At 41.0% G+C, this 12670-nt stretch overlaps 1 protein-coding gene across 1 annotated transcript in view; it reads right to left on the reverse strand.

Annotated features, from left to right (window-relative positions):
- Nucleotides 1–617: 617 nt before the first annotated feature.
- The window catches only part of ARHGAP6 (Rho GTPase activating protein 6), a gene marked incomplete at its 5' end in the record, with an annotated part of 28403 nt that continues 16350 nt past the window's right edge, over nucleotides 618–12670 (reverse strand). Inside the window, 4 exons of the mRNA XM_010131991.1 lie at nucleotides 618–1327; nucleotides 1759–1839; nucleotides 3399–3661; nucleotides 9593–9690. Of these exons, the coding sequence (XP_010130293.1) occupies nucleotides 618–1327; nucleotides 1759–1839; nucleotides 3399–3661; nucleotides 9593–9690 (1152 nt within the window). The remainder of the gene's footprint in view (nucleotides 1328–1758; nucleotides 1840–3398; nucleotides 3662–9592; nucleotides 9691–12670) is intronic.

The raw sequence follows: 12670 nt of genomic DNA on the forward strand, positions 1-12670 counted from the left end.
TCCCCTCTAAGCTCACTACTCCCTTCTTATAAAATATATGGCTTTTCACGTTCCACTCTATTGTTAGTGTTTTTCGATAGGCAGTGAAAGAAGGACAACTTCCCCCTTTAACAGGTATTATTTTTATATAAGCACAGAAACCAGCTTGTGCACTTTCTATAGAATTCCAATGCATATCATGGTAATGTAAGTGCAGTGATTTTTAAAAAACAGCAGTCATGATTGATTGACATCTGTATATGAAAACATAACATATGATTATCATACAATATCCATTACAGAATATACAATCATCAAAACTGCAGATATATAAATACATTTTTTAGCAAATTCAAAGTAACAGTTTTATCTTATACACAGCGTACGCATACAGAGTTACTAGACTAAAATTTTCATCTTATTTTTTCTGAAAAGCTTGCTGAAAAACAGGAACATACTGTAGTTGTAAATGGACTGCTTGACAGTGCTGTTAAGAAATTAAAGTGAACAAATTCTAAAAAAACGTATACGCAATTCAGTTGGTATGAAACAAACAAGCCCTCCCCGTTTTCCAATGTCACCGCTGTTTTCCTAGGAGGAGGCGGCAAAGGTACGAGTGGCCGTTCTGCAGAGCCCAATCATACAAGGGTTTCTGGGAGGGCATCGGGGTTATCAGCGGATAGCAGCTCCCAAATTTGCCACCTCTCCCTTTGCCAATCATGCCAGTCTGCCTCTGAAACATTTTTACTGTTCTGATTGCGAGGTGCCATGGAACAGATGTGACCTGCTCGGGTCTGGGGGGTTGGCCGCTCCTGCCTGGAGGTAGCCTGGTCAGGGGCTCTGGCTGGCAGTCCCTCAGCTGCTCTGGTCCTTGAACTTTTTTCTTGTCGTTGAAATCTCCACAAAGAGTGCAACGTTGAGGAAACGCTTGATCTCTGTGACAACGCAGAGGTTGTTTTTGCTGGGCCTGGGTAGGGGGGTGGTGGCCGCTCTTTTCTGTAGGAGGGCTTAGCTCCTGTGCTTTGTGAACAACCCACATTCGAGTCATGCTCACTGAGGTCCTCCACGCTGCTTAAAGTCAAGTGTTGCTCTGACTTGGAGTGTGACAGGTCTGAACTCCTGCTGCCGACTTCAATTTGTGGGTTACTGCACACCCGGGACACCGTGGGATGGAGCTGACACTCAGCAATGGCAGCAGTCGTCTGGCTCCTTCGCATGATGTGCCTGCTGGTGTCCAGTTCGGAGGAACTACCCTGCCACCGAGGAGAATACATGGCGAGGTTCCCCTGGGAAAGAGAGCACTGTCCGGGTCGCAGCAAGCTGCTTTCGTAAATGTTCCCGGAAGAACCTGGGGGCCAGAGTCAGAAAGACAACATCAGTCTGCATCATCATTTAAAACAAAGAAAAACAAAGGCAGGACAGGGAGCTGCTGGGACCACGCTGGCCAGCAGAAGGGTCAGCACCCAGGGTTGCCAACCTCGTCGCCTGTACTTGTGCCACTCAGCAGCTGCTCTCAAATCACCACAGGACATACACCTTAAAAAAGTAGTTTCATGTTCTAAAAGTCATTGGAAGTATTTTTAAAACTACCTTGTGACAGTTTGAAATGTCACTGCATTTGTACATAACTACTGCACTCCTCTGTATATTGAACAGTCACCTTTCAAAAGTCCAACTCTGGACAATGTGAATTCTCCTGATTTCACTGTGACTTCTCAAAACCAAGGAACTGTTTATGTCTTTACTAGATTTGGACTTAAAACTCAGGAAATAACAGACCTGTCACTGCTGGATCTTTGCAGCCACTTTTCAGCGTAGAATGCCAGGTGCCCCAGATATCAAAATCATCTTCAGAAACATCTAAATAGCAGTAAGAGCAGGAAAAGCACGATTAATCGATCCTCTTAAAAGCCATTACTTAGAAACACACATATAGAATGGTAAAACCCGTACCAGCTATTAGAGCCGTCACCATATACTAGCATCCGACCTACTGTGAACCCAACACAAACATCTCAAATGTATTTGTTCACAGTCACTTGCTGCTTCAGGCTCCGATCCTGTAATGGGTTCAGTAAGCTCTGTTTGGGCAGGACACCTCAGTTTGCCCAGAGAGTGGAATTTCCCTTACCCCCTCTGCCTTACTAAAGCCAGCTGGAGATTTCGCACAGTAACAGGAGGATTTGGTTAACAGAAGGTAATTCATGTTGGTTTTTTCATGGGAAAGAATGGCAGCGCCAGCCCCAGGAGTCGCTGTGAGGCATGCTCTATCAACTCGCAGCATCCCTTGGGTCTTTCAGGCAAGTCCAGTCACAGAATAGGGATTTAATGAAATGCACGCACTGGGCATTGTCCCGGATTATAACCGTTTCATGCTTTTTTCTGATTCCATCTGGCAGTAAAGGAATTTCCTAATTCGTCATGCTCCAGTATCCTTGTGATGCATATTGCTGTCCAAAAGATGGTTAATACGATAAAACTTCGTGTGATTTCCTGTCCATAACTTACTAGAAATCTGACCAGATTTTGAAACTAATTCAGAGATTTAGATGCTGAGTATGAAAGATAGATAAATGCCCACTGGCATTTATGAAGCATATAATTGAGATCATAGTCTAAATCCTTAATTCCAAAGGGAATTAAGTGCCTAACCGGTACCTCTGAAATGAAATGGTTTTAAAAATACCACCAAACCGTTATCTGCATCCTTAAGTATCGGACATCCTTAAAAGTTCAACTCACTAAATGTGCACTTCGGGAATACGAAGGTTGGGGGTTTTTTTAAACACTTTTAACTGAAAATCATCTTGAAGTGCTGGTGAGCTATGAGTTTGAACCACAGTTCTTTACAGAAGAAATCATTCAGGTGTGCACTCCCTGGATAGCTATGGAAATTATGGATCCCTGCACTAGCACTGCTAGGGGTGTGAAGGTCAGCAGATGTAAAGCTGTGCAGCTCAGCTGTGTTCTCCAGTGAGAGGGTGTTGAAGTCATTCTTTTCAATTGGAGAAAATTTGTAGCTTGACGTCTTAAAGTCTCAGATTTTTCCAAAGTCTGGACCATAACCTTGCAGATATTACAGTCCTATGGAGCAGGACTAGAAATCAGTATCTGCCATGCTGCCACAGACAGGCTGAAAAGCCAGACACACATAGTTCTATTTTCCCAATTAACAGCTCCAAGTTTTGAAAATACTATACCAAGAGCACGGCAGACAGCTGGCTGAGCTAAGGAGGAGGACTGAGCCCTTAGGGCTCAACACAGTAACACGGCTTTGGCAGGTCATTTTTTGGTAAGGTAATTTACACCACTGCTCCTCAAATCCTGGTACTTGATAATGTAAAACGGACACTTTTCAACTACTTCAGAAACCCCCATCTGTCGTTCAGGAGGAGGAACACAAGACAGATGTACTCTACCTTTTCCAGCCTGCGATGCAGAAGAATTCTCCTTTGTCTTAGGCTGCAAATGTCCAACCAGCGTGTACTGTTCTGGTACCTTGTACAGCTTATCTGGGCTGCGGGCAACTTCTTCCTGCATTGACATCAACGAGCGCTCAGACAGTACCGGGGAGTTGTTGTCATATGGGGAGACATCTCCGCTTGAAGCTTTGTTGGAGTCTGTGGAAGAATGTCTTCCTCCTGTGGAGTAGGAACCGTCTGACCGCAGCATCTCGGGGCTCCTGAGAAATAACAAACTACTGTTAATGAAAAATGCTTTACGTTCACAGCTACAGGTGCAGTTCGATGTTATACAAATAAAATTAAATATAGGACTATGACCACAGCTGCTCAAATGAAAACACTTCAGAAGCAGTACAGAGGTGAACTTTTCACGAAGTAAAACTTTTGCCATGAAGTGGCCAGCAGAGGCCACTAAAAATCAAAAGACGTTGCTGTCAAGAAAGAAAACAAAAACCACACAACCATATAGTTCACCACAGGAAATTAAATGGTGAATCAATTCCTTCTGTTACCTTGACAATTCAGGCTGTGGCAACAGTAAATCTGAGGACACGACAGGGACAATTAGTTTGATGCTAAGCAGTATGCTAAGACCGTTTCTTCCATACTGAAGTACTACACAGTCAAGAGAAATCAAAACCTTAGCTCGCTTCTCGTGCTGCGCGAGAAGGATCCTCTTCTAGAGACATCAGGAGGTGAATATTCTACAGGGGACAAGCAGGTGTGTCTACTGGTCTTCTGATGGAGGCAACAAACAACTGGCTCTGCTGATAACTTCTATAGCTTCTTTCACTCTCTCACCTTTGCATAACCAACAGAACGGCCTTTTAATTTTGACAAAAAAAGGCAAACAAAACCCTCCAAAGCACAGCCAAGGGCTCAGAGCGACAACTCTCTTTTCTTAATTGAGTTGGGAACATTGAGGGAGATTTCTTGAACTGCTACAGTTTACTACACAGATAGGAGACGGTCCGGGAGTCACTGAACCTCCCAAAGAATATGTAGAAATACTCTGTAAACAAACGTAACTTTTTCCCTATTGGTCCTCCCTACTTTATATTTCTATTAGTCATTTTTCACTTCTTTGTGCCTTGACCTTTGTTTCTTAGATGCTTATCTTCTACTTCTTTCGAGTGACCTCACATTAATATTGGCTCCAATCGAATGTGATGTGACAGAGGCTCATTCTTGCAAATGCGCACTGAAAATGGTCAGTCGTCCCCAGAGTCAAACCCAAAGAGAGCTTGAACTGAGTGAGCAGCCAAAGCACATTACTTGTTATGGGACAGGAACCCTCTATCCAGACAAATGAAATAAAACTGAAGAAAGAAAATACACAGTGGTCAGACAAGCTAGTCTCCCCACTAACGATGACAAAACTTCACACCACTCCCAAGCTGGTTTTTTGCCTGGCCAGTTTACTTCTTGCATATCCCAAACATAAAATATATACATCCAACATCATTATTATTATATGATTCAATAATTCTTTGTTTTCCCCCAGCAACCATAAATTGTTGGGAATGAATTAACTAAGTTTACTCCTTGGTAACTCCCAGCAAGAAATCCATCCCTGAACTGATCCTGAACCTTAACTGGGGCCAGCTCAAAACACCAGAGCTGCCATTTGGCTAAGTAGTACTGTCCCAGGCTTCCCTGTGTGATTGGCAGAAAATACCAGTGTGCTGAGGAGTTAAAAAAAAAAAAAAGTAACATCATGCCTCAATTAGGTAACTTCCCATCTGAAGGTTACGTCCAACATAAACTAAACTATAAACAGCCACGCACTGAAGAGTGATTGCCTTTTAAGTATGTATAATTCAATCACAAATCTTTTTTCTCTTTTTCTGTCCTTTTCTTTCTGCCCTCCTAAGTTCTAGAAAAGCATGTGCAGTGAGTGAGAGTTAAGATGAGATTTAAGCAATGTTTTCAGAATTTTAGAAGAACCAGAAAGATTTGAGAGAAAAGGGAAGAAATATTGGTATATCTCTAGGTTTCCTCTAAACAAATGTCCTTCCCTCCAGCTTTTTAGACTGAACATCATTTAAACCTCACCCTGCTAGCACACAGACATACTTAGCATTAATGGCGACGCCAATAAGACTTATCGCATGTAGATCTTTGTAGGATCAAAACCTAATTATGTTGCAGAGGGCAAAGAAAGAGGTATCCCACCGCTTAGCCATGGCAAGGTAACACAAGGAATAGAGAAAGGGCAATGGAAATGAAAGAATGTGGGAACATGAACTTGAGTTTTGTGAAACACTGATTTCTTGTCTTACCTTGTGTGTTCTGTGTTACAGTCTACCTCTTCTCAAGACAGAGCTCCTGATAAAAATTTACTTGAATAGAAACTGTCATGACTTTCAAATTTGTTTAGTAAAAATAGTCTTAAAAATGAAAGAAAATGCCTGTGGACTCTGCCAATCTTACTGCAAGAAGTCATCAAAGTGGATTGAAAAGTCCAAGTTGGAAAATGATCTCAGACATCTGCACTTTTACCAATCTCTTCATGAATAAATAAAACACAGCTCGCAAAAGACTCTGGCTCACATTTTTCTAAATAAAAAATGAATTCTGACATATTCCTTAAACCAAAACTTTTGCATCTGTTTGCTTTATGGTTTGAGTTCAGTAGCAAATTGATGTTTACTACAATTAAAAATTTATCTTCCCTTGGATAGCTGTAAGATTCTTTACCCACACACCAGGGAAAAACTAAATTGAGAGGCACGTACAGTAATTACTGCACGAGACACCCATTTGCCTACATGCAGTCTATGAGTAAGGGCAGATTATGGTCTCCACAAAGAACAACAGAAGACTATAGAATGCTCTGGGTTGGAAGGTATCAAATGTGAGAAATGTTTCTAGTAGTTATGAACCACGTTAAGGAAAGGACTTAAAAAGTGGTTACATACAAACTGAAAGATTTGAAAGCTGTAGAAGCAACCTATGCCACGTGTGTTCAAAAACACTATTTCAGATTCCAAAACAAAAACCAACTATGCTATGAAGGCATCTTGGTCTTTCCTTTTTAAGCGGCGTCCTTCTGAACTGATGTTAATCCACCAGAGTCTACTTGCATGGGTGAACTGGAAAAATGTTAATAATTACTTCTACTGGGGATATTCCTACCTTTCTACTGGCATCGAGGTCATCAAAACAGGAAATCCCTTTCTGTTTTTGGCAGAAATCCTTTTCTGTTATACTTGAAAGCTTCTGAGTGGGAAAACAATTATGTCTTACAAGAGGCAAACCATAAGGAGTCTGATGGTTTGGCAGCAGGCAGTAGTCATTTCCACACGTATTTGAGCAACACAGGTGCCACCAACAAAACAGATTATTACAGGACCATGATGTGGTTGCTGCTGTAACAGGGCAGAGGACTCACTGACTCGGGGAGTCTCTGCAGCTTTGAAATCTGCATTTCCGCATACTGTACGGCCTATTGTATGCCTTCATGTTTGTGCCACCAGTTAGGATGGTTTAAAACCCATCATCACCATGCAAAAACATTAGAAAATGCTGTAATTTTGAAACTAATTTACTCTAAAAGGACTACTAACCACGATAAGCAATAATAATCATAAGAAACAGATTTTATTTTTGTGTTAAAGATGCTTCATCTTACAGCTGGAAACCCCAAATTCCACTGCCATCAAGCCAACATACAAAAATGTTGGGAAGTCAACCACAAAAGCACACTTCGCAATTGCTGCCAGTGGCAACGAGTGCTTTATCGTGAACAGCTTCCATAAACTCCCTGACGTGCCATTCACGATGCTCAGCTCCTAAGAGAACTGAAAGATGAGGAACACTTTATTTGTCCTCCTGCGGGGAGGAAAAGAGATTGTGTTTTCTCTGTCAGATCAGAGCCAAGAAAGCATTTGTAATGACATCAAAAGCAGAGACGTGAGAGCAATTGCAGAAGCAGGACCTTCAGAGCAATTAATGTGGCATTAAAGTCTTAGAAGTTGATTCCACACTCTATGCTATGCAGCCATCTAGCTTTTCTGATTAAGTCTGTCCCAAGAACACGTGAAGCGTTCAGCTCCACAGTCCAAATTCGCATCCTGAGTACATGACCAGGAAATTTCCAAGAGTAGTAAGGATGTCTTTTGGAGGCTCATTTTTATCAAATCAGTACAAACATCTCCTTGTCTGCTGCCTCACATTTCTTACAGGAAAAAAACAAACGAATATGTAGCCTCAAAATTGAGATTATGTTCTAAAACAGATTAACCTCTTAAGAGCATCACACTCCTAGCAATAACATTAAGCAACACTCCCTGTAATTGCCTGGAATATCTAGAAGAAGTTGCAATCACAGTGAAGAAAACATACGTCATTAACATTAAGAATAAATCACTTACATAGTAGCAGAGTAGAAGAAAAATGACAGACAGTAAGTTTTTCCTATCTCAGTGAAACTTCATCTGCTCATTGCTGAAAACACAGTAAGTTGGTACTAGTGTCGCTATATGTTCCCATTTGGTTTTGTAACCTTTGTCACAAAACCCCTTTTGGCAGTTGTGACCCACTTTGTGCAAAATATCCATTTTCTGCTGTAGGTGTGCATGCTGGCTGAAAAGTAAGGAGGCTCAAGGAAAAGTCAAATAACCTGAAGGAGGTAAGATCTGACAATAATCTGTTACGTCCACAATGATTTTCAATGAATTTATGCTCAACTGATAGTGTAACCACATGCGAAATAAAATTTTGTCTTTATATTACATCGATAGTGAAATCCAGCATGAAGGTTTTTCTTAGTTTGAGTTAGAAATAATATGACCATTCCAAACAGAGGACTTGAAGAAAGACGTTTTTACCACATGTCACGTGACTTGCAGCGTCTCACTTAATTGTGGTCTTGGCTCATGGTAAATCTGAAGCAAGCGTAAAAGACAGCTAATCATCCTGCTTTTATGGTGATCTAAATATACACAGTTCCTCCTCAGTCAGGCACAGACTAACTGCAATTATTTCATGTCTGTGGTACGCTAAGAAAACACACAATTACCGCAAATCAGATGAGCTGTGATAATTTGCTGTTACATACTATGTGTTCATGTGGTTAAATCAACAAACTAACAAAATCCTTTACAACACATGATATATTCTGAATGTATTTATGGTTTTAATTTTTATAATTAAAGCGAGCTTTTTCCTCCATGTATTTCTTCTATACCTCTTCCTTTAAAGCCAGGCACACTATTACCCTACTTCCAACTATACAATGCTCAGAGGGAGAGAAAAAAAATTGTATCTAACTGACTACACAAATTCAATTTTAATTACATTCTGAATGCACTAGGCACTTTCCATACACACAGGAAGACCAAGTCCAATCTGTCCCAGAGAGTTCAGGGAACCTCTTAAAAATTATTTAAAGCAAGCTTGTAAAATTCTGTGATTTTGGGGTCTGGCATATTGGGATTCAGTAGAATAAAGGCAATGACTGCGTGTCCCATGAGAAAGCCAGGAATCCTGTTAATCTGAATGTACAAACTCCGAGCGTTAAGGCACACGGGTGTAGGCATATATACACCACACACAGAGTTGGCATATGGTATGTATCAGAACTGCAATCGTGACCGGTGTGATTTTTTTTTCTCTTCAGATCTTGACAAAGCATACATTTAAATAATGTCTGAAGAGTCTCCATAAAGCCGCTGCTGTGGCAGTTGACTTGTTTACAGTGTCCTTCGTGTATACAATAGGAAAAGAACAACAAACTGGTCAAAGGGCTAGCTGTGATTGTGTTAAGGCACTCTAAGGTGTGTTTCAAGAGTAGTGTAATACACGCTTCCTGTTAGTCAAGACTACCACAAACCCAAGACATGAACCAGCAGATCACTAGAATACATCCTGTCAGGTAATAGTGCACTGAGTATTTTTATGTACATGTCATTCCGTTCTCTGCAGCAGAACACAGTCTTTCCTCTGAACCGGGAAACAAGATTTGTCTTTAGAAAACACTGTACAAGAGTCATCATTTCTTTGGCAGAGTCTGTGTAACGAGGGTATTTCTACTCCACTGTAGACAGTGCAGGAGAGTTGTGGAAAACTAGAACCTTTTGAACACTTCCAGTGGGAGAAAGAAATTCCCAGCAGAAACAGGGATGATGAAAAAACAGATTACTCACGATGACTGGGAAGCTTTCCTCCTCAACAAATAGTCTACAACATCTGGGTCAGTCTCTAACAGGCTAATAAGCACTTCATTCTGTAGGTCTGGGGAAACCTATGGAGATAGATAACAAAAAATACTTAGTTGGAGATAATAGATTCACATACATTAATTTTGGTACTATGCTTAATACAAAAGACCAAGTATATTTATGGAGAGTATATAAAATAAAAATTCAGAAGCTCCCACCTAAAAAAGAAATTTCATGTAACGACAGGTGAAGTAGGATGAAAGATCACTTTGTACGATGTCCAATCGATAATCACTGGCACCCTGTGGGTATTGTATCTGGTAACAACAGTGGCATTACTCATGTACGGCAATCTTAAAAGCTCCAGTTTAAGGTTCTCACCTTACAGCCCCACTTAAAGATGTGGGGACATTTACAAATTTCCATTCCGAGTGACGGTACTTCTCTTCTTTTAGAAGCAATGTGAAATTTAATTACACAGGAAGAAGAATGTTTTTTCATATATTCTGTGGCATTTGACTTATTCATGCCCTTCTCATATGGAAATTTTGTGGTAACCATTCTATCTATGAAGTTCTTCAACTGTTTCATTTCAGTGGGAGTTGCCAAAGGTCAACATTTTTCTAAATGAAACCTTACAAACATTTCATTTTCAGGTATCCATGTGGTCAAATCCTGGAATCTAGAAGCATTTAAATTCCTGCCCGGGCTCAGTCAGAACTCGAGTGATTACAGAGTTCATCTGTCCATAACTCAGGTTTATAAGTGGGTCCTGCTGGATTCTCCAGCCACTCTGGACTTGCGGTAGAAACAACAGGTTCTGCCAGAAATTGTGTGACCTGCTTTGGAGTTTGGCCTTCTGATTTGCTGTCTACTGCACTTGATGTAGAGATGCACCTTCGGAACACTGGATAGCTTCAGCTGCTACAGTATACAGCAACATCTCCTGAGCAGCAAGCGGGAGCGGCGCTCCAAAACTTGACAAAGTAAACTTCGTGCTTGTGACTGTATGAGTCACACGTTGTCAAGCCTCAAGCAAGTTAGCCCACATCAGAGTGGAACATTCAACTCCACCTTCAAAGCACTGAAACAGATGAAACTATCTGAGAAACCTGAACTAACAGCTCAGGCTCACTCATGACAGATGGAGCTGGAGGCAAGACGATCTCAGCGTGGGGCCATCAATGGTGCAATATGTTTCTGGATGCAATTTGTCAGAGCCTGAATCTCTTGACCTTCAGGTCATGCTGCAAGGGCCATTTGATCTCCCTGACATTTCCTGGGAAATAGGAATAGAATAACTAAGATTCCTTGGGGGAATACCTCAGTTTGGGAGGTATTTAGGGAGTCAAGTTACAGAAAAGACATACTTTTTTAAAAAAGGAAATAAACTGAAAATAAATGAAGATACGCATCATTTAATTCAATTTGATCCAAAATCTCTATGAAAAACTTGTGTGACCACATATTCCTTTTCTTTAAAATTAGTTTTCCAGCTTAGAGGCTAAATACATTACTGATGGTCATTGACATATCAGTCTTTAAATAAATTATCTTCTCTTCACAGGAATATGTGTGCTGTAAGTTCTCTGTTTAGACAGCCTTTCTATACAGCAGAATAAACTCCAGATAAATTTTGAGAGTAAAGCAGAGCCCATGTCTTTCTGTACGTAACTTACTCTTCAGGTTTATATCAAGTTGACAAACTTATAAGAATCAACTGACATGACTTTGTCAGAAAAACAGAAATATATTTTTCATTATTAAAAAAGAAAAATTAGTCTTTCATGCCATAACATGAAGCATAAAATGAAAAAGTTCCAACAGGAAGTTCAGCTCCAAAAGAAAGCATCTGCAAAATCCAAGACTTAAGAGTTCTACTGGGTTATAGGACTTTCATCTGAGTGAATGAGAGTGTATTAATCCATGATCCTTTAACTGGATTTGTACTGATGGTCTCCTTGCTAGCTGCCGACTGGTTTTGGGTTTCCACCTGTGCAGCAATTTACTTCAGTTTAGCTAACTAACTTCCAAGTGTAGAAACGATACGCATGTAATTATAAACCTACAGAGAACTACTGTACTGGTATCTCAGGAAGACATTATGGAGCTGCAGTAACTATTAATGCATTAATTGTTTAACCACTAGTTGAGTAGATGGGTGAGAACTCCAAATTTGGGGACAGAAGGGAAGCCACGATACTGCTAAAGTAACAGCTGATGCAGCTGTTGAGCACCTACTGCAGCGGATCAGAGGATCCTGGGGTTGTCAGGACTCCAGCAGAGTAGGAGGTGTTCTGAGATTTTGGGGCTGGGTGCTACAGAAAAGTCACAGCTATTGAGACACAGAATGGTAGAGGGACCCTTGAAACGTCTCCTTTGTGCTGTCCCTTGCTACTAACGTGGTAGAGAGGCAGCATGTGACTGCCTCCACAGTGGCGAGGCCATAGCAGCCTCTCAACAGTCAAAATAAGACATTTCAGACACTATGCAGTGCCTCTTCGCAGCAGGGCTGGATTTGGGTACTAGGACATTAAAATGCATGACTAAGCTGCTCTCCATCCTCCATGCCAAATCAAAGCCAATGAGACAAAGCGTGCTTGAAGTGTGCCTCCCCATATTCAGCTGCTGGGCACAGCTCAGAGACTGGCAAAGAACAGTCCTTTGTACATTTCCGTAAAACATTTTAATGCATCCCAGAGATTTACTGAAATGGGTAAGAACTGAATATGAAAAGTTTTAACATCCTTAACATCAATGAAGCAGCATCAGAATCCACCTTCTATACAAAACCCACGTTTGCATATTACTGATGTTAATGTTAATTATTTAATAAAAACAGTTCCTAACATACTGGGTTGTTCTGACAAATAGAATTTTCCTGACCAACCAATAGATCCAAATCATTCTGATACTGTGGTCTGGGCGCCACAACTTATCCCGGTTTCCTACGTTTTAGTTCACAAATGTTGTTCCAGTTTCAATGTTAAAGCCAATCAGTTTTAGAACCTCTCCACATACAAAAGTAACAGACCCCCCCCCCCCCCCCACACCCACCCAAAC

The sequence above is a fragment of the Buceros rhinoceros genome, unplaced genomic scaffold (assembly GCF_000710305.1).
Source record: "Buceros rhinoceros silvestris isolate BGI_N320 unplaced genomic scaffold, ASM71030v1 scaffold11782, whole genome shotgun sequence".
Taxonomy (NCBI): domain Eukaryota; kingdom Metazoa; phylum Chordata; class Aves; order Bucerotiformes; family Bucerotidae; genus Buceros; species Buceros rhinoceros.